The 22584-nt window shown below is 38.0% G+C and overlaps 1 protein-coding gene across 4 annotated transcripts in view; it reads right to left on the bottom strand.

Annotated features, from left to right (window-relative positions):
* The window catches only part of LOC114471859 (myosin-10-like), a 44678-nt gene that overhangs the window by 8439 nt on the left and 13655 nt on the right, over positions 1-22584 (bottom strand). For 2 of the 4 annotated variants that reach the window (XM_028460819.1, XM_028460827.1), the window contains exons 8-35: positions 22455-22547; positions 21916-21979; positions 21701-21799; positions 21372-21515; positions 20779-20874; positions 19485-19603; positions 18503-18655; positions 18243-18416; positions 17934-18107; positions 16872-16986; positions 16597-16659; positions 14904-15097; positions 14695-14816; positions 14554-14623; positions 13252-13412; positions 12813-12921; positions 11197-11328; positions 10913-11119; positions 10240-10377; positions 9577-9700; positions 8768-8939; positions 5749-5961; positions 5285-5429; positions 3414-3620; positions 3220-3324; positions 2931-3083; positions 1592-1840; positions 163-375 (exon numbers count right to left, since the gene is read on the bottom strand). In XM_028460819.1, coding sequence (XP_028316620.1) covers positions 163-375; positions 1592-1840; positions 2931-3083; positions 3220-3324; positions 3414-3620; positions 5285-5429; positions 5749-5961; positions 8768-8939; positions 9577-9700; positions 10240-10377; positions 10913-11119; positions 11197-11328; positions 12813-12921; positions 13252-13412; positions 14554-14623; positions 14695-14816; positions 14904-15097; positions 16597-16659; positions 16872-16986; positions 17934-18107; positions 18243-18416; positions 18503-18655; positions 19485-19603; positions 20779-20874; positions 21372-21515; positions 21701-21799; positions 21916-21979; positions 22455-22547 — 4008 coding nt within the window. The remainder of the gene's footprint in view (positions 1-162; positions 376-1591; positions 1841-2930; positions 3084-3219; positions 3325-3413; positions 3621-5284; positions 5430-5748; positions 5962-8767; positions 8940-9576; positions 9701-10239; positions 10378-10912; positions 11120-11196; positions 11329-12812; positions 12922-13251; positions 13413-14553; positions 14624-14694; positions 14817-14903; positions 15098-16596; positions 16660-16871; positions 16987-17933; positions 18108-18242; positions 18417-18502; positions 18656-19484; positions 19604-20778; positions 20875-21371; positions 21516-21700; positions 21800-21915; positions 21980-22454; positions 22548-22584) is intronic. The other 2 variants (XM_028460845.1, XM_028460835.1) reach the window with 1 other exon arrangement.

Below are 22584 nucleotides of genomic sequence, written 5' to 3'. Positions count from 1 at the left end.
GAGTGTGAATGAGTGGGTGATTTACAGACAAAATGATGACATTTGAATGATCAGTGAGTCGGGCTTGGGTTACAGGACACATGCAGCTTGTTAACAAAGAGAAGTTAAAAGCCTGTTCTAACTAACAGATGGCTTCATCCTGCTGAGTCAAAGCTAACTCACGTTTTTGCCGACATCATCCTTAGAGCTCATCAAGTCCTCCATCTCAGCTCGGAGCTGCTTGTTGAACCTTTCCAGCTCCTCTTTGGCCTCCAGCGCCTCCTCCAGTTCTCGAGCCATAGCCAGAGCTTTGGTGTCCTTCTCTCTGGCCTCAGCCTCAGCTCGGTCACGCTCCTCAGCGTAGCGAGCCGAGATGGTTTTCTCCTCTGCTAGCATCTAGCGCAAAGGAACAAAAAGTCTTAGAAACACATACAGAACACAATGTGAAAGTTCAGAGCAGAGGTGTCCACACTTTATCAACTCCAGCACCACTGAGGAAGAACCAAACCTTGTTGATTTGAACAATTTTAATGTCTGTCACTTTAATGCGATAATTGCGATTAATTAATTACAGGTAAAAATAACGCACTAAAAAAATTTTACCCCGTTAATTGCTTCTTTTTTTTGCACCCCAAACAGCGCGTAACCTTTCCCATTGCACGCGTTCCCTCGTATACCCATAATACTGAGGCACTGGCTACAATGGTTGAACATGAGGAGAAGTCGTTGTGCGTGTTAATTTTAGTTAAAAAAACACTGGATAGAGAACTAAAGCCCAGCCCCAGCAAGAAAGAGTTTGTGAATCAGCGGACCTCTTCCTCCATAATGCTAGCTATGTAGCAGCTAGCACAGACAGCTATAGACTGAGTGGCCAGTCCACACTGGACAATGACAGGTTTCAGAGCCAAAATGAATAAATCCACGAGTGATAAATGAACAAAGTCAGTGGATAAATGATTGTAGTGGACAGTCAACCACTCTCAGTGGTAGAGGATGTGGGCGGGGCTAGAAGCACTGCTACAGATACATCTTCTGACCCAACATAACTTTTTCCAGCACTTTATTGTGATGAACAATGTTATTTTTGATGTGCTAATTTACAGAACTGTGATTGATGGGTCCGTTTTATTTATTATATATTATCTGAAGGAGCGAAAAAACAACAGGTTTGGTGTTCAATAGTTGTATTGATCAGAAAAGTGTTCTTACTGTTTATGATGTGTTAACTTATTACTGCATATGAACCTGATGTATTAATTCATTTGTATTTTCTATTATTTGTAGATTGACTAAAATACGCATCATCAATATTTCCCTAGATGGTCTAAATTAAAGGTGTCAGCAGCCCTTGGGTCTAGTCTCACATATAGAGGAATGGAAATATGTTAAAAACAATAAATGACTTCATAAAGCTACTTTGTTATATATCAATCTTTTGATTTGCCACAATAATGTAATTTAAATGAAAATACCTCAAGTTGAGGGCTCTTTCTCACAATTTGTAGGTGAGATTAAAAAAGAGATTAATTAGATGAATTAATCGCACAATATTTTTAATCTATTGACAGGGCAAATTTTAAAACATATGTAGGGAAAACAGACGTCTCAGCACCTGGTCAAATTTCTTTTGCTTCTTTTCCAGGTTGGAGACGATTTGTCTCTGATGGTCCAGGTCCACCGTCAGGTCGTCTAACTCCTGCTGCAGACGGTTTTTGGTCTTTTCCATCTTGTCCAAGGCCATTGTCTTTTCCTCCAAACGCTGGCTGGTGAGCTCCATGTCCTTCAGTAGCTTCCTCCTCATCTCCTCCAGGCCCTCCATGGCTCCCACATCGTCCTCCAGCCTCTTCTTTGCCTCAAAAAGCTGCGGGAAGCACAGAGGAATGTTCTCGTCTCAGAATACAGAACAAAACTCAAATAGGACTGACTGACAGAGTTTGTCGGGTTGAATATGTTTACATGAATCTTTCAGTTTCATAGAGTAGTATTACCGTACTTAACAGCAAAATGTGCAATTTTTGCTTACTGCAGCCACAGTTGGGGTCAATTAAATTTTTCAGTCAAAATTACGATTACAGATACCAGCATTTTTTCCAATTAAAAAAGTCAATGAAATTACATTTTCAATTACTAAATTACAATTAATCACTGTGCCTAAAATAAATAACCAAATTAAAATTAACCTTCCTCTTGAATTAGATTTCTGTTAGCATCTCTAATGCTAACGGGTCCTAAATCAGTGGCAAAATCCACTAAAAACAAATATCTATCATCTAATTTCTTTCCTATCTGTTGGTTACATTGTTAGGCTTCATAATTAATGAATATATAGGTTTTCATATTTTTGGTCTGGACACCTGAATTTTTTTTGTCAGTATTTTTTATGTTAAAATGTGGAAAAGCTTGATATGAAACATTTTAATAATAAATGTTAACTACATATGTGTAGAAATGTACATAAAACTGTAACGTTTCCCAAGTTTTGCGTTAATCTATAATTAACAATTTTTATAGAATTTTCATGGCAATTACAATTACAAAGTCAATTATCTAAACTCAATTATTATTTTATTTTATTTGCACAAATAAGACAAAATATATACAGTGGTTAAACAAACAACTGCAGGAGAGAGTGAGAAGACCATTACAATTACGACAGCAACAGATTTTTCAAATTACAAATACAATTATAATCACGCCACAAGTGTAAATAATTATCAATTACACTTATAATTGACCCAAACCCTGACTGCAGCTCTTAAAAAAAGAAAAGAAAAAAGGGTTAAACCACACCAAAAAAAAAAAAAAAGAAAGCCAATAAATCATCCAGTATCATTAGGAGCAAACATGTAATTATCTAGATCATCCTGTCCGTGACACTGTGTTTGCTCTATGATGTTATTTGACTGCTGGACAAACTGCACTCCCTGGTGTTCCCAGTGTGTGAACGTCACCTGGGTCTGCACAGCCTGCAGCTGCTTCTCCAGGCCACGTCGTGCCTCCTCGTCCTCCTCCTGCTGCTCCAGCAAAGAGCTCTTTTCAACCTCCAGCTGTCGGATTTGCCCACTCAGGTTGAGCTTCTGACGAGTCTCCTCCTGTCGCAACTCCTACAACACAAGAAAGTTGAAAGTGAATAAAATCCCTGGACAGTTGGAGATAATTAATCTCCTCTTCCTTGCAATGTTCCTGATCAACGTCCGATTATTCATCAGATGATAAATAAACACCAAGTTTCCACTTCACCTCTGAGTCCTGCAGTTTGCTGTTCAGGTTGTCAACCTCCTTTGCCAGTTTGACGCTCTTCTTCTCTGCCTCCTCCAGCAAAACTGATGCATTGTCCAGCTCCGACTACCAAAGAATAACAAAAAGTGTTATCATAATCTATTATGGAACTATTATTACAACCTCAAAGCTACAGTGTGTCCTTTGTGTTTTACCTGCAGCCTGTGGGAGCGTTCAGCCAGCTCTCCTTTGGTACGCTCCACCTCAGTAGCTCTGGCCATAAACTCCTGTAGCTGAGCTTCCAGTTTCTTACGTCGATGCTCTGAATCCACCTTTGCCTGCTGCAGACTCTTCACCTCACAAAGCAGCTCCTTGTTGTCACTCTCTAGACACAGTTTGTTCTTCTCCAGGTTCACCTTGAACTGGTCGCAGCATAATTAATACATTAAGGGAGGATATTTTTAGTTGCAGAAGCATTTTTATATAAATAGAATGTTTTCAGTATGTGTTGTCATTTGGAGTGATCGCTCATCATGTAGTGCGACCAATAATAGCAATACCTGTAATTAATTCAAAATAAATTATCTAATTTTGTAGCAGAAATATTAATCTCTGATACATTATGTTTGGGTGAATAGTGTTCTTACAATATTTTTACCACTTTTACGCAATTTACAGAAAAATATATTCTGTGAACTACATTTAAGTGGAGTGTTTTGGCATTACAGAACAAAATGTGAGTTCTATGTTAAGGTTTGACATGTTTCGACTGTCAACTGCCAGTCTTCCTCAGAATAACTTGTAGTGGATACATCAGAGCATAAGGAAAGCATCACAGCATTTTCTGATGGCTTTCATGTGTCCTTCTGAGTCATTTCGGGACAGACAAAATAAATTAATTTTGAGATAAATTACAGTTGCACCACATGGCATTTTTAGAGGCCACAGCTATTTTATCAAGATGAAAAAACACTAAAATCCCTTAATTCCAAGAATTCATTTGAATTTGAGGGTAGAATACATTGTTAATGTTTGAAAAATTGCATCAGATATTTTTTTCTTTTTTCTTTTTTTAAACTGGCTTGTTGAAAATCCTTATACGTCATAGACCTATAAACAAAAAGACAAGCACAAATACAAGAGGACCTGATGGAGTTTCAGGACTCTAAGAGTGTTGTATTCATAGATAGACAAGGAAGGTCTGTGTGTATGTGTGTGTGTGTGTGTGTGTGTGTGTGTATGTGTGTGTGTGTGTGTGTGGAGCGCATATCTCCCTGACACAGTCTCTGATCAACCTGAAATGTGGTGCACAGCTTTCACATGGCCCGAGGGTGTGCATCCATTATTTTTGACTTTTTTGGTGATTACTTTTCAAAACGTTTATTTTCATTTTATTTTTAAATCAACGACGGTTAGGCCGTACGGGACATGAGAGGGGGGAGGGGCGTCTGAGCTGCACGCACACTAATACTATATTACTACTACTATAACGTACACGGCCGTGTGTGTATGTGTGACTAGCAGCACAGAGAAGATTGTAGTGTAGCTGCTCAGTGATGGGACGTAGCGGGCCGGGCAGAGGCTCTGTGTCGGGGTAGCAGAGCTGAGACAGGGCGGCAGAACGGTGCTTCACGGCCACTCCGTGGTGTCCTGGCTGGCAGAACGCCAACACTCCGCTTCACTTTTTGCTCTCTTTGGGTGAAGTGTGTGTGTGTGTGTGTTTAATAAAGAATTAAATTTGCATTAGGAATTAAGTGTTTACAAGGTCAGTTTAAAGTTTTATTCTAAATTAAAGAGGAATTAAAGCTCCCATGCAAATATGAAAGGAAAACAGCCCCTCTTCCATAAAGTCCTAGATATGATTGATTCAGATATTTTAGACAACTTTACTTAAGAATAATGCAACCTATGGATGACTTTAAATTGGATTACTCTGTATCTAGAATTGATTGAACAGGAATTTATAACTTTTTTAACAGTGGAACTCTGTCCAAGCCTCCCCAAGATGATTGGTACAGCAGAAATGTTTAACCATAGATATTTATTTATCTGTTTAAGACAGCACAACAAGAAACAGCTCTCCTACCCTCTTGGCCTGCTCCAGCTGCTCAGCGAGCTCTTCCAGGGCTGTGGCGTGTCGCTGTCTCATGTCTTGGATCTGAGCCTCATGGTTTTTGGTCTCCTCATCAATGGCCTTCTTCAGCTCGGCCACTTCTTGCTCTCGCTTTGTCCTGTTGTTCAAACCAAAAGGAGAGTGTTAAGATAAGATGTAAAAAAGATGATTTAAAAAAATGCGTACATAGAAATTCATTTCTGAGACGTGGAGGTACCAAACAATAGAAAAACAAAAAAACTGGAGTTAAACTGGGATGTTTATAATGACAACAATCTAAATGTAAATTTGTGAAGCTTCCGTCATTGCATCACGACTTCCAAGAGTTTGTTAGACACAGAGTGAGGATTTTCATGCTCGTTGCAGCTCAGACACTAATGTTCCAGAATCAGTCACATTTTGACTAAAAGCAATCGATGATCCCATTCAGGCAGCACCTGAGCTCTTGCTGAGCAGCTGTGGTGTCCAGCGTGTCCTCCAGCTCTGTCTTCAGTGCCTCCAGCTCTTCACTCAAGTCCCTCTTGAGTTTTTCAGCTTTGCTTCGACACAATTTTTCAGACTCCAGGTCCTCCTGTAGCTCAGCCAGCTGGGCCTGAAGCTCCCGAACCTGCTTCAAGGCATTGTTTTTCTGGATGGACTCCTCATCACTCCTGAGACACACAGCAGGATCACAGTCGTGAGGAAATTAAATCTCTTTAAACATGAAGTATTTCATTAACATTGAAAAAAAATCTCAACAATCTGATCACTGGCAGCTTTTATATCCATCTCTACATATCGCGGTCAGAGAGAATGAATAATATATGTATTATTCATTATCCTTTTATTATCTGATCTATGTTACTTCTGAGATGAACAAACAAATTGTATCCCTGTGTCAGGGTTGGGTTTAATTCCATTTTTAATTACAATAACGTCTTCAATTATTCATGTTCAATTAGAGTTTATTAGAGATGTAACGATTCAACTCCCGATACGATTCGATTCACGATACTGGGTTCATGATACGATTTATTTTACAAAATGGGACTGTAGAAAAATGACTGAAAAATATCCCTTTATTTTTTGGGGGAAAAAAACTATACTGTTTTCCTTTTATTTTTCATTATCAAAAGAATCCCTTTAAAAACTATTCAAAACAATGTAATTTAACTAAAAATAAATCTTGAATGAAATAAAAAAAGGAATAATACAAATGAAGAAGAAGCCTATTGATTTAAATTCTGGTTCTATAGTAAACAATGCAAAACTGCATAATAGTTCTTTTTAAAAGTGCAACTGAAAATGTATTTTGTGCCTTAACAATTGGACTTAAAAAAAAAAAAGAAGTAATTTCACTGTATTTAGGTCAGATATTTGTTTGGACCAGCAGAGGGCGCTGGTATCCCAGTGGTCGGTTGGCATGCAGATATCTTGCAGTGAAGAAGAGATGCTATGCTATCAGACAGAGCTAATAGAAAAACGTGACTTTTACAGATATTCACATAATATTACAGATATTTTGGTGCTAAAGGGGTAAGGAATCATTTATGAACATGTTTAAAAGTAGAAGGCTGCCAGAAAGAAAGTATTAGCAGATTCCGCCTGCCGCCAACACTTCTGGATAGCGCCCTCTGCTGGTTAAAAAAGTACTGCGATTAAATTTTCACAGTATCGATGTGAATCGTGATATTTATGAATCGATTTTTAACTGCCTTACGATTAATCGTTACATCCCTAGCCTTTAATAAATAACCCCCAAAAAACTAACCTTCCTCTTGTGTTAGCTTTCTGTTACCATGTCTTATAATAACAGGTCTGTCTTGACCCATGTCTTAAATCAGCTGGATATGAAGTTCATGAAGATGTGAAATAAAATGTGAAAGTTAGAGGCTAAAATGTGTTTGCAATTATAGCGCCACCTAGTGGCGCAATTTTTGGTATGGGTGGTCTGTGTGGGTTTCTATATCTACCGTGGAAATTTCACAGCCCTCAACATAATAATTCAGCTGAAATACATGTTTGTTTTTTTTTCAATGTTATATTGTAATAAGCCACGCCTACTTTGACTAATCGCGATTAACTTTGAGATATGGCCTCAGGAGCGACCCAAGGTCATACCCACCAAATTTGGTAAAAATCAGTCTTGCAATTTAAGAGATATAAATATCCAATTTTTGCAGCACCCACTAGTAGCCTACATTATTCAAATTTGGTGCGTACCCTCACAGTCACATGCCAACCAAGGATCTCAGATTTGGTGTTGTTAGCATTTATTTTGACCGAGATATGCACCAGTTTGCGTTTTTATAGCTAGCTAGAAACATTTACTGGTTAATAATTTGCGCATATTTTTCCCGAACAAAATTATTCGCTGAACTTTAGATCAGGTCCATGCAGATTGGGCAAAACCCCTGGGAGGAGTTCGAAAAAGTAGGCTTTCCAGTTTTCGCAATTTTACTTCAACAAAAGGGGCGTGGCCTTGCTCAGGTGATTCAATGCTATTCAGGGAATCTGTGGATATGAATTTTTTGAAAGTGCGACATACGGTGTGGGAGTTATAGGCCAAAACTTGTTAACCTTGGTTATACCGCCAAAGGGCACCACCCTCCATTGCATGGTTTAGCCTGCAGTACCACTTTTACCAACAAAACTATAAAACGTAACTATAATAATCAGAACATTATTGTAATGCGGCCGATAAAACAGTGCGCTTTATAGCCCGGAAATTACGGTAATTCAAAATGACAATCAGGTATTGGACAATAACTGATCTAGCTGTGCATACAGGATGCTAATGCGGTGGACTGTTTGTTAAATCTGTTGCCATAAATGTGAGAAAGTGAGTATGTGAGGAAATTCATCAGTCCAGGAAACACTGAATCAATCTGTGGATGTGATTACAGCTGTACACGAGGCTGAGTAAACCTCCTGTTATCCTCAAAAGTCAAAGAACTTTTCTACTGAATAAATGCTTTGAATGTCATTCAGTCAGTTACACAATGAACATGCATACACAGCTTTGATTAAAGGCACTAATGACTCATTACAATGCAACGCTGCTTATTCTAAACAAAGGCGCTGCCATTGTTCTCAAAGTAAATGCTAAATTTATGAGGCCTATCTGTTTTAATGAAAGCTTAATTATCCGTGGCTGTTTCGGGGCGGTTGATTTCTGTGTGTGAAATCTCTCAGGCAGACGCTTAGATTGCTGCTCTGATGAAAGGAAAAAAGTCACTGAAAGTCTGACCTTCAGGGGAACAACCTCCACAGCTGTTTCCCTCATTAACATGCATCTGTTACCTGGGTATGTGTATGGGTTTATGTGGTTTTTTGGCTTACAGATTTTGGGGTTCATTTAGTGTGTAGTGAAAGTGTATTCAGTGTTTTATACACTTTAATCCAGAAGCTGTCTGAATCTGAAGCTGTAGTTTGACACTTGTTTCAACTATAGTGATTTTCTAGTAACAGACTGACCTGGCCAGCACCGTCTGCAGCTCCTCCTCCTTTTTGGCCAGCTGGAGCTTCAGCTCCTCAATCTGAGCCTGGAGCTCAGCAATCTGGTCCTGCAGGTCAGTGGTTTCAGCATCCAACTTGCGTTTGGCCTTTTCGAGCTCCTGCCGTGTTTTCTCCTCTTTCTTAAGTCGCTCTGAGGAAAGCCCACAAACACAGGCATCATGAACAAATGGTAAAAACAGCCAATAATGAGTGACTACAAAGAATGTTCTTACAGTTTTAAAAGGTCAGCGATCACAGTAAAGTTATTTAGAGTCGCAGACAGCATGATCCATTAAACAATTAGCACTGATTTGTGGCTTCCCACCTCATTGTACAGTCGTTAAGTGTCTTTACAGTTTAACTATGACCGTTGGTTCACATGTTTGTTATTTCAGACCAGTGTTTCTCTACCTGCCTAAGACTGAACCATGACAACAATCACTCACACAACACATAATGCAAAATATCCTCCAAAACAATAAATACAACTCTAAATAAGAGGTTTACTAATATCAGTGTCTGTAAACACCTTGGTTTCCTTTGAGGACATTACTAAAGTATTGGATAATTTCATATTGTAAACAGCACACTAGGCAAAATGTAAAAAAAAAATCCTCATTGAACACCAAAGGTTTGCAGACCTCACTTTAATAAAGGGGGTTTAAAAACCAAACCCCAACAAACAAATGTAAATGCTCTTTCCTTTTCAATTGAGGATGAATTTAAAAACTTTAAAGGCTGAAGCTGTGCAGGGGTTTAGTATTAGCAGCTTACTGGGAGATACTTACCCTCCAGATCAACCATCACCATCTCCTGCTTGTTCTTAACTTTGCTGAGATTTTTTGCTTTCTCCTCCTCCTCTGTGAGCTGGGAAGTCATCTCAACAATCCTGTCTTCCAGCAGCTTTTTCTCCTGTTGGTGAACAAATATATATATTACAGCTGACTTAAAGATTTATGAGTTACTTCATATAACTAGCATTGTGTGTATGAGAGGAAGTAGTAATATTTAGATTAGAAGAAAACATCACTATAAATTTACAACTGCAACTTGAGTAAGCTTTAAAATTATTTTCAGGAGAAACACAAATGAACAGGAGCTGATTCCTTAAACTTCCTGCATAACCAGCTCTTATTTACATTTTCTGTATTTTCATCTTTGTCTTTTTATCTTTTAATCCTCTATTATCTATTCTAATCAATGTCTCGTTTGCTTGTTACATTGTTGTGTTTTGTGTGTGAAACGGACTGTCACCTTACTGCAAAGAAACTCTACCTACGGGTACAAATTAAGTAACCTAAATCTGAACCTGAAACGGTCATAATCTTACTTTTTTTTTTTTTTTACCTCATTTTAGTGGGATAATACATTTATCTAAGTCGTGTGGTCTGTTAAATCCTATAATTGCCAATTTGGTAGAGGACCTATGTGTGTGTGTGTCTCAGCCCCACCTTGAGGAACTTTGAATTTTGGTCTTCTAGCAGGAGAATGTCTTCCTCCATTTTCTTTATCTTTGCCTCAGCAGTCACTTTATCCAACTGGAGCTTCTGTCTCGCTGCTTCCTCCTCATCCAGCTGCTCCTCCAGATCCTTTCAAGAGATAATAACACATAATTATTTATTATATACTGTATATGTATTAATGACATGAGAATTCACAGTGCACAAGGCAAACTGATATTAGCTCAAATAACAAAACATAAACCTAAGAGTACAACAGCAGAACACACTGGGGCTTGTTTTCTGGTTACACACTGTGGACATCTTTGAAAAAATGAATTAGATGAATGTTTACTACACAGTAAAAAAAATGTACTCAGATATCAAAGTTTAGTTTTAAATGGACTTTGCTCTCCCAACAGACCTTTGTGATTTTAAAGCACTGGTAAAGCAAAATTGTTCTTATTACATCAATAAGTGGTGAATTCTTTTCAATAATTAATTTAATTAACTTAAAATAAATCTATTCTACATACAGTATATTTCCTGCCACATTTTCATTTTTTTTTTTTAAATCAAGTACATTTTTCCCATAGATGAAATTAAAAAATGACCTTCCACTATATATTAGTATTTTAAATTTTATTCCTTCAACATATTTAAAATGGAAGGAAGGGACTGGAACCTGTATGTGAGACTGCATCTTCTTCTTCTCATTCTGCAGACTCTGGTTCCTCTCCTCTTCTTCCTCCACTCTAGACTCCAAATCATGAAGGATCTCCTCCAGCTCCTGTTTCCGGGAAAGAAGACGAACCCTCATCTCTTCGGCCTCGGCAAACAGCTCTGTCTCTGCATGGAGTTGCTCTGCTAGAATGTTCTTCTCTTCAATGATCTGGGAGAAAAATCAAACAAAGTAAACTTTAACAGATGAAACTTAAATAAATGTTGTCTACCTGATACCACTGTTACCTGCTGGTGCTTCCTCTCCATCTCCACGAGCTCATTCTCCACCTTCAGCTGACGCTCCTTTACTTTTACCAGCTCTTCATCTTTGGCTTGCAGCTCCTCTTCCTGCCTAGTGACCTGCAGCAGTGGCTTCACCTATGGGAGAGACAAAAATATCTACCTTTATCAATTTTATCAAACAGCATGAGGTCTACAAATGTCCTAACTGCTGTGATAAAAGATCACAGTAAAATAATCAAAACATCAATTCCTATAGAACTGTCGTGTATATTAATATCACTGCTTCTAATTCAAACAAGAAGACACAGTCATCAACATCCCCCGCCAGATTGGTTGTCATTATAACTCACAACCTTTACCTAAATGTCCTAAATCTAAGAACTTAGATGTATACATAAATATTATTACATCAGAATATAAAATTACTATCTTAAAAGATTTCTAAGAAAAGCTGTCCCCTTTGAAGATACCTCTAACAGAGTAAAAAAAAACGGCACAAGGCAATAACTCCTGAAAAAATATTTGTGCACCTCTGATTTTTAAACTCCATCAAGGTATTAATATCCTGAAACCACACACCGGATTTGGTGATCCTATCTTAAACGGTTTTTGAGAAAAGCTGTCCACCTTAAAGATACCTTGAACAGTGTAAAGAGAAACAGAACAAGGGCAATAACTTCAGAAAAAATAATTGCACACTTGTCATTTTTTAACTCCATCAAGGTATTGATACCCTGAAGCCACACACCAAATTTGGTTATAACACGCACGGACGGACGGAGCTTAAACCTATATCCCCCTTCACACTTTGTGGCAGGCGATAATAATGAATGTCAACAGAGGGAAAATCTAAACGACATTAAAAATGTGATAAAATGTATAAACAGGCACTAGTTAAAACCAGTGCGTGCACTGTAGCTATTCCCACTCAACGTTCTTGAAGCCAAAATATGACGCTTAGGGGCACTTCCATCTTGCAATTTTGGAGCCAGAGTCTGCACAATAGGGTCCGGCGGGAGGAGCCCTGGTAAGACGCCCCGCCCATTTAGCATACTGCCCTGATGACTTACTGTACGTAGCCCAGCTACACCAAGAACATAGTATCTTTCCCACTGGAAATTCGACCAACGGCTTGTTCAGATCATAGCGGTTAGTACAAAACCAGGATATATTTTAACGCAAATATCTAAATGTACTCTATTTAAAAATGAAGAAAATCACACTTCTCCATGACATACCTGCTATACACAAAGAGAGCTACGCAAAACCCACGGCTGTCAATCATCGTCATATATGACGTAAAATCCTGTTTTTCAACCTCAATAAACTTAAAACAAACTTCACAGAAAAAAAAGCACTTGAACACAATGTAGGGTGATAACTACTGATAAAAGCAGAATTTAGGTTTGGAAAAAATTATGGAATGAGCATTTTAACTTTACAGTTTGACCCACATCTCATTTCTTATCATTGAGGAGGCGGGGTTTATGAACTATACTGCAGCCAGTGAGCAAGGGGAGCTCTAAAAATAAAAGCTTCACTTCACTGGGGAGCTTGTCCCATTCATTTTTTTTACAGTCTAAGGTTAAAACAGTGTCTGTCAGTGCAGTCAATGTCACCTTTGTAAAGAGCCTCCACCACTGCCAGTGTCGTAGCTTCAAATATGCAGCACAGTTCCTTTGGAGAACCTTCAGGGCACTCAGCTGCTGCTGCTTCTTTGCAAAAGCTCTAAAAGAGGAGAATGCATTACAAGCCAGAGTTTTTAAAGAGAATCAACTAATCCAAGCAATTAAACAAAGAGCTCAGAAAGCTAAACATGACAGACCAAAACTGAGGTTTACCATGAGTGTTTAAAAACATGATATAAATACACAGGACTGATACAAACTGAATGGAAAATGTAAAGTCCAGAGACTGAGACTGTTTGTTGTGCTATAAATAAAGAATAAAAAACCAGGAGGCATACGGAAAGAGCAGAGACACTAGCAACAGAGACAAGCTAAATCAAAAAACGGGTCACTGTGCTGTGGGTGCGTTTCCTCACACTCTGACACTCACTTGCGTGCCAAATATCCTCGACACACAGACTGAAAGTAGATGATGACATCTGTAATTTTCAGGTCTCTCTCTTCTTCCAGATGTGCCAGAACTCCTGTCCTGAAGAAGATCTTACTTTGACCAATGCGGAACAAGTTGGGGTCCAACTCCAGGGCCTGGATCTAATTACAGGAACAGAATACAGTCTGTCACAAAGCATTAAAAGAAGAATGAATAAAAAGCCTGGGGCAAGAACTGATCTGTTCTTTCTTTTATCTCCAGCTGCTACTTATCAGGAAGATAATTATACTAACAGGGTTAGTATAAGCAAACTGCTTCTCTCGTCTCCTTTTTCGGCATGTACAAAAAAAAAAAAAAAAAGTGAATGTAACCATGTTGGAAATAAACTGAACTCCAAATGTTATGGTGTAGTAATGTTATGTAGTGTAACACCCCTTTTCAGATGTTGAATGTCTTTTTTTTTTTACATAAAATCCATAATGTTAACTTACATCAATGCCAACTAAAGGTATGGAAGCAGCGCACACGCTACCATCAGTTGGACAGATTCAAAGTTTTAACTATCTAAACAATCCGTGGCGATTGATGAGCAGATTATTTAGGAATGCCTAGATGCTGTGTTGATTCCAGACTGGTTTTAAGCAGACCATAACGCTACCTTCTTTAAATGGACTGGTACAATTAACAAGTAACTTAACATTTATATTGTTTGACTTTTGCCTTCCTACCTCGTTTTGCATTTATTAACATTTTCGTTCGAGTCTCATTAACTGTTGAACTTGTCAATTTGCTGATCTTTGTGTTGCTCTATTGGTTCCACTGTTAAGAATGTGTATTCAAGGTTTGCCTAACAAAATATTGCTTCAAAAAAATTATAATTAAAAATTTAAAAAAAATATTGTTAACATAATAATAATGCATTGGATTTTATATCGTGCTTTATCATAGACACTCAAAGTGCTTTACATTGATGTGCATTATTCTTTCACTCCACACACAGTGGTGGTAAGCTACTATTATAGCCACAGCTGCCCTGGGGCAGATTGACAGAAGCGAGGCTGCCATAGTGTGCCATCGGTCCCGCCGACCACCACCAACACTCACTCACACCACATTTACACTAGGCAATGTGGGTAGTGCCTTGCCCAAGGAGACATCAGCATTGACTTGGCTAGAACAGGATTCGAACCCCCAACCCTTCGGTTATTGGACAACCTATATGAACTATATTTCATTTTAAAACATTTTAATAAAATACTTTTTAAAGGAGCAGTTGGGAGATAGAAATGACAACAGCATTACCATTCGCTCACAGGCTTGTTTTCCATCCATAAATCCTTTGGGAATAGCATTGGGGGTCAGGATCTCATATCTGTGGGGACACACAACAATGAAATAGAGTCGAAGCTCAGGTTTTCACTGAAGAATTAAAAAAGATTTTACCTCTGTCTGAACTCCTGAAACACGATTCGATTTGGGAAGCCCTGTCTACAGATGCGAATCCCCTCCAATACTCCATTACACCTGAGCTGGTCCAGGACCAGGTGAGGCTCCAGTTTTCCAGCCTGAGAGGGAAACCAAAGACCTGGTTACTAACCCCGACCAGAAGCTTTTTCATTATAATGTTCTTTGTGTAGCCACTGTGTATTTACTCTTTTCTCATGGTTGGGGATGATGCAGCGGACAAAGTTAGGGTTGGTGTTCCGCAGTGTGGCCATGAGCTTGGTGAGGGATTCTTTGTAGAGCTGTCCCACAGTACGGAACATGCCTTTTTTGGTCTTGTAAGTGGCACCAAACGCTGTCTCGTTCATTCCTGCCACCTGGTCCAGGCCCACAATGCGATCAACTGGCGGGAAGACCAAAAGAGGTGGTTAGGACAAGACTTCCTCAGCAGCAGAGGACCAATGCAGTAACAATATAATGAATAAACAAGACAGAGTGCAGATGGATGATAATAACATTGGACAATACTCTGGAACACCAGCAGTCTAATGAGAGAGCATTCAAACTACTTCTGTATTCAGACAGAAATGGAGCACAAAGGTTCCTCATTGCACATCCCAGGGACACTGTGCAAAACATGGAAGTCAGCAGCCTTAAACACAACGAATCCTTAAAATGATGACAAAGAAATGTTTTGTCTTTGACCATTTTGCTGCTTTGCTTGTGAAAAAAAAACCTGTATCAATATAAATACCATTATTTCCAACCTATAGGCCACTATTATTTTCATTTAATGTTGAGCACGTAACCAATATGTGGATTTTTCAGCTAATAGGCACACATTTGTTCAGTGAAAGTGGCTGTTGGGACACAGAACAGTAGTACTGACCATCATCCCTGCAGCGAAATGACAGGTACAGTCACTGTAGGCCCTACATTTCTGTGAACTGAACGTTAAAAATGAGTCGTGCTCACAGGACGGATTAAACATGCCACATATGCAGAATGGTGTCCGAGTGGGAAAAAATTGTATGCTAGAGAGTGAATGCAAAAGTTTAAATATCTGGTATATATTTGTTTTTATTATCTATGCCTAAAATAAGTTGTTTGCATAGATAGAAAGCAAATACTGTTAGTAAATGGAAGATTCTGGATTGAAAAGGACTGTGAAATCTCCTACCTGCATGTTCTAATTTGCTGTGTTGTTTGAAGGACACCCTCATCAGCCAATAGAATGCTGCCTATGTGACAGTGGCTTATTTGTGGATTTTTCCTGGAGTATTGTACATTTCTTGGAAAGTGGACAATACAGCAGTGTACACTCTATACCACGGAAAACATGCTAATAAGTAAATGTTTTTCTTTAACAAGGTAACGTTTGGAAGCCTGCATATACATAGAATAAACTTATTTATGACTTTTATTGAGCATGAGATTAATGATTAGTAACAAAACTGCTTTACAGGATTCATGACAGATCTCCTCATTAAACAGCCCCTTTATTCTATGAATATTTGGCTCAAAGACAGATCACAAGGCCAGCATCAGCACACTAAACTGCTGAAACAAATTGATACACACCGACTTTACTAAGAACAGCAGATGACTAGCTTCTACTTCTGGTGATTTAAAAAAAAAAAAAAAAAAAAGACACTCCTGCTTTTGGGCTGAGACAAGGGAGCCATGCAGCCTGGAAGCAAATGAGTGCCTGGTAGCTATGACAAAGACAGCGTCAGCTGAAGCTTGACAAACACACACACACAGATCTGGGCCAAAATGTAACTCCAGACTTTAAATGGCTCAAACAAACAGTAGTTTTAGCACCTCAGCACCTAGAGGTAGGTAATATAGAGTATGTTTTTTTTTAGCCCAGACCTGCTACAGCATGGCCTAGTCATTCACCTGCTGGCTCATCCAGACTAGTGACTTTGTCATAGAATGAGGCCTTTTGAATGGTCTGAATCTCTACAACACAGAGAAAAAACAGGGAGGAAAGAGCTTTGTTGAGTTTAGCTTTGGGAACATGAATGCCTGGTTTGAGGAGGCAGAAAGCTTGTGTTAGTTAACTTGACAAACACACATGTTGCGCTTGTTAGACTACATTCAATGAAGAAAGCTCAGTTACAAGGCTTTTGTTCTCTGGGCAGTTATTAATTTATTTTAAAAAAGTGCCTTACCATCTTTCCAGATTTCTGCCACAAATTTATCAGTAGACTGATGCAGAAGTGTGGCCACGTTGTCATTCAGAGGGTCCATGTTTTTCATCAGCCACTCATCTGCCTTATAGTCCACCTGGAAGAATGATGCAGACCTATTTATTGAATCAAGATAAAATCCTACCACAGAATCCTCCACTCATAAATGATCTCTAATATTTAGAAGGGGAAAAAACTATGATTTTTGTTTTAATCACAATAATATCAAACTTTCTTTAAAAACACAATTTTGAGAGAGAAAATAATTCAATTTAGCATCGATCTAGTTTAAAATAACAGTCAGAAATGTATAATGTAAATAAGAACCCCTGAATTCATTTTTTTTTTTTTATGTAATCTTAACTTAATCATGGAATTTGACAGTTTTCTAAATATTTTAAACTCAAATCATATATGCATACATAAAGATTTCATACTGAGGTATTCTTAAGCCTAGAATATTCCACAAATATACACTTAATTTTGTTATTAGTCACATAATTCACCTTCTATTAGAGCTGCAAAAGGACATCAAAAGGACATTTTATAATTGCAGACTATTTATCTTATAATACATTTTGTATGTGCTTGACAGTATGTAGATCCCAGGGCAAAACCTCCTGTTATTAAAATTATGACATTACATTACAATCATACTTGGACTGTGAACATTTCTTATTTTGACCTTAAATCATTAAAGTTTTTCAGTGAGTCCACATTATTATCTATTTTTAAAATATTTTCTAATTATTATATATTTTATCAGAATCAGAAGATCTTTATTGACCAGGTACAGTTTAGAACAATACAAGGAATATGACTTGGTAGTTGCAGTGAAAGAAGACACATCAACACACCGGAGCAGCCATTTGCGGCGCCCACAATGTTATGTTCTACTTTGTCTGCACATGCTGTCGAAGGTAAACACTACATGAAGTGCAATCTTTTTACTACAGCAATGCACGTTTTGTTATTGCAATTAAATAAATGAATATATTAATTCCACATTATAATGAATTACACACTGTGGCCAAACAAATGTACCTTTCCAGCATAGTGGATGATGCAGAAATCAGCTTTGTCTTTGAGCTGCCGAGGCTTCTGAAACTTAGTGTGTGTGCCCTGCTCCTGTATCAGCTTGTCTACAAAGGTCTTATCTGTGGCCTTAGGGAACCAGCACTCCTCATCCAGCAGGGCTAAAACTCCTGGAGGATTTGCCTGAAGCAAAGAGAACACCACAGCACATTTGTTTTAATCAGAGTAACTATATCCATACAAGGTCATTTTTTTTTCTGTCTCAAAAACAAAAAGCGAAGCATGGATTCTCTATCTTCTCTCAGTGAGGTCACTTACCGGCCTTTCAATGAGGTCAATGCAGGGCTGCAAGTCAAGGCCAAAGTCGATAAAGCTCCACTCGATGCCTTCCCTCTGATACTCCTCCTGCTCCAGGATGAACATAGTGTGGTTGAAAAGCTGCTGCAGCTTCTCATTGGTGTAGTTGATGCACATCTGCTCAAATGAGTTTAGCTGCAAGAGGGAAAAGGAAAACATTACATGATAAAAGCTCAAAAGCAGAAAACATTCTGAAAACAAAACAAACCTAAAATACAAACCAGGAAAATCTCAAAACCAGCAATATCCAGGATCCCAATGAAGGAGGCACCCTGCCGTTTGGTTCTGTCCAGTGCTTTATTGATGCGATGTACCAACCAACGGAAGAGACGCTCATACGTTGCTTTAGCCAAGGCCTCAACAGCAAAGTCAGCCTGGAGTGAAGCATAGGTGAGAGAGGAAGAAAAACATATTGAAATTAGCCATAATTATCATGAGACAAAAGGCAAAGACATGAGAAGACCAATTTAAGAGCAAATCAAAAAAGTATATTGTCATGTTGTTCCAACAGAAGAAACTATTACCGTACTTATTTTCAACAAAGCATAATATTTATTATTTGACATTCTATAAGTATGACACACACACAGACAGAGTTATAGCAGCATCCAATCATTGAGTCTTCTGAGAGCAGTATTGTTTATAAAGTGTAGGAACAAAAAACTAAAAAAGAACTGCATTTAGTGCAGAGATTACAAATTTACATTGTTCTCTAAAAAGGCCATGAAGGATTCACTAACTGGCAACAAATGTTCTGGAGTCTCACAGAAAAAGAATGAACCAACTAGTGATAAACAGACTGGATAGCAAATCAATTTCAAAACAAATAAATGGCCAAAGTATAAGTTATATAATCTCTTCTATTCACTCCTGAAGGGACGTTTAATTGTAATACAGAAACGAGTAATGAGAATCTAAGAGCAAAACAATCATAAAAATGCAATTAAATACCTAAAGCTATTGGCAATAAATCACAACTATTTTACTGAGAAAAACACTATACTTTGAGTGTTCTTAAAGGGTGGGCTTTACAAAGGATTTAAAAAAATAAAACAAAATTATCTCTTAAGAAAAATGGCAAAAGCCTAAACTTTAACTATTCCATCACCACAATGTGTCAAACAAATCCCAGGTATGTGGACTTTACAGATTTCAGCCAAGCTTCTGCTGCCACAATTAAAAGAGTTCAGAAAAAAAACTGACCTGCTCTTTAGTTTGGGCTTTCTGGACATAGTCTCTTCCCACTTTGATCCTTGGTGAAAGGATTGCTCGGGTAAACTCCATTACGTTCATTCCCAGCAGATGACATAGCTTCTGTGTAGCTGAAAAGGAAAAAAATTAGGGGCCACAGTTTGCCTTTTGAAAGGAAATAAGTCTGCTTTGTTTCTTGAAAAAAAAGACGGTAGACCAGTGTTTTACAACCTTGGGGTCGTGACCCCATGTGTGGTGGCCTGAAATTCTAATGGGGTCACCTGAAATTTCAAGTAATTTATGAAAAAAATACTGATTAAAATTACCAATTTAAAGTTATCAAAGTTATCAAAGCACCACACACAATCTCAAACAACTAAACAATATATTTAGATAAAATAAAAAATAGGACAAAAATATCTGAATCCTGTCACTTTGTGCTCTAATCCAGGCTACACGTAACACAATATCACAAACTTGATCAAAAACTAAGTCTAGAAAGAAATTAATATCTCTTGGGTTACCAAGAGATATTAACAGTGATATCAACATGGGGTCACAACCTAAAAAAGGTTGGGACCCACTGTAGTAGACATAATTAGTTAGTATTTTACTTATCACTGCAGTCTCACAACATAGCACAACTTTCCATTGAAATTTACCAGAAAAAAAGGGTTCTCTTTCATAACATTTGTTTTGGATGCGGCAAATGAATACATTTCACCAGCGAATCGGGATTGGCGTAATGAGATTGGGTTTCTGAGGAATAACGTAAATCCCATAGTGAGACACTCACTCATATTACTCACAGAACTGTGGTTATGTAAATAACCTATAGTTTTGATGTGAAAGGCATTTGAAAAAATGGAAAGAAAAAGAAAATCTGGCTTATAATCATTACCTATTTCTTGATTCTGAAAACGTTTCTTTCTAATTTCTTTGAAACTATGAGGCTGGGTCGTATTAATGGCATCCCACATCTTCTCAATTATCTCCCTTTTCAGTATGCAGTGATACTTGTGAAAGAACTGGATGGCTGGACAATATTTCCTTTAGAAATAAAATCTACTTAAAATGGAGGTTTATTGAAATGCTGATATGATACAAAGACATGGGGAGGATCATAGATGACACCCATCTGTGCTATGTGTGCAGAGTGAGAAGTCATAGGGGAGCAAATGAGCTGGAACACAAATGGTAAAGTAATAAGGGAAGGAGGAGTAGATGAGCTGGGAGAAAGTTTTTAGGTTTTGAAATGAGATGTGAACCATCTGCTGTTTGTGCGTTTGCAGCTGGTGGTACCTACCAGTATTATCAGGCATGGAGGCCTGGTCAGTGTTCCTCTCCTTCTTAAAGATTATGTTACCAAACTGAAGCACTGACGACACCACTCTTAACATAGCTACAAACATTAAAGAAACAGAGATAGAGAAACAGTTAGCCTGCATTCCATACTCAGCACGAATATACTACAATTTTTAATCAAAGACAATTTCATTTACATTTAAAAAGATAAATTACACAACTATAATACATAATAAATATGTAGATTATTCTAGTTATTGCTTTCACTTCCTTGAGCATTGCTCACTACATTATCATATCATTTCAATCACAAGGCAATAGATTGATAGATTTAAAAAAAGATGATTTTGTCATTAAAATAGAGAGGACCTGAGCCAGGCTGGAAAAAATGTTTTGACTTCTCTATTTTAAAATCTAAAAGCTGCTGCCTTACACTGCGTCACACTGCATCCTAACATTAGTACACTACATACTGGCATTGCACATCAAATTATGTTCCACTTGTGTTAATTTATAACAAAACAAAAATATACCACCACCAGATCGGCAGCTATGTTCTGTGCATCTGTTGAGTGTTGTTTGCAGAAAATATACCAAGAATTTCCTCGTGGCCGAAGCTCATGATGTGCATAGCCTCCATGGTCTCTTGGAAGTTGTCTTTGTCTTGCTGACCAGGGATGGGAACGTTACCGTTGGACAGGAAACGATAGTTGTTAAATCCTTCCAAAAGCAGATCAGCTGGGAATAGACAAGTGGTAAAAATATTTTAAGTTAAAGTTAAAGGAGAGGGAGAACGTATGATAGAGGGATGTCAGACATTCAGACTTAGAACACCAATATTATCAAATGATCCAATGTTTAACATATTTCATTTCAGATCGACTACAGACGGTATTGCATAGTGAGAGTGTTAAGCTACTTACATTTCAGGTGTTCTCCAGCTCCAGCGAGCAGCTGGTAAAAAATATGGAAGGTTCGCTCATCTTTGGCTTGACGAATAGCTCTGGATTTCTCCAGTAAGTCTGACAAAGGAAGGTCAGGAAAACTTAGGAAAAATCAGTGAGACACACATGGTGTAATTTGTGGATCTCGCCCACAAAGCTTGAATTACTTAGTTAGGTTTGTTTTTGAAGGATACATGTTTCTATGTTGGCTCCAACAATGTATCCGGTGACATCAAAGTTTATTCGTATAAACTTCCCCTGCAGAAATCAACAGAGAACAAAAGTCCTTGAAAAAAAGCATTAAAGTAATAACACACATTAAAACTCTAAAGGAGTTCTAAATTACTTCATAACATTTTACCCACACAACAAATATTTACACCATTTGATGATGAAACCAGGAATACTGTATTGGAATTACACGTTTACTCGTGTTCATCTTGCCTTTCATCCCTAACAGATTTAGTTGACTCCAATTTCAGCAAATCCAATATATCAAAGGCTCTATTAATGATAAGCATGCACCAGATTTAGGCTTTAGGGCCTGCCCCAGCACTTACAGTGAAACAAAGACACAAACAGATGTTACCAAATACTGAATCTACTCATGTTTTATGTGAGGATAAACACTGTTGGTGCTGTAACTGTGAGGGTTGTCAGAACTAAAGCTTTAGTGAACTTGTCACAACAAGATTTTATTTCATTTTCATGATTAGCGGATATTTTTACTCACAAAACGTGACGAGTTGTCATTTTTTACAGTCTTTGCATTCCCAAATGATTCAAGGATGGGGTTGGCTTGTAAAAGCTGACGTTCCAGTTCTCCCTAAAAAATTAAAAAATAAAAAGCAATGCGTGAAGAA

Source organism: Gouania willdenowi, chromosome 1 (genome assembly GCF_900634775.1).
Source record: "Gouania willdenowi chromosome 1, fGouWil2.1, whole genome shotgun sequence".
Classification (NCBI taxonomy): Eukaryota; Metazoa; Chordata; class Actinopteri; order Blenniiformes; family Gobiesocidae; genus Gouania; species Gouania willdenowi.
The sequence above is the reverse complement of the archived record's forward strand: the minus strand, read 5'-3'. Positions and strand labels throughout refer to the sequence as shown.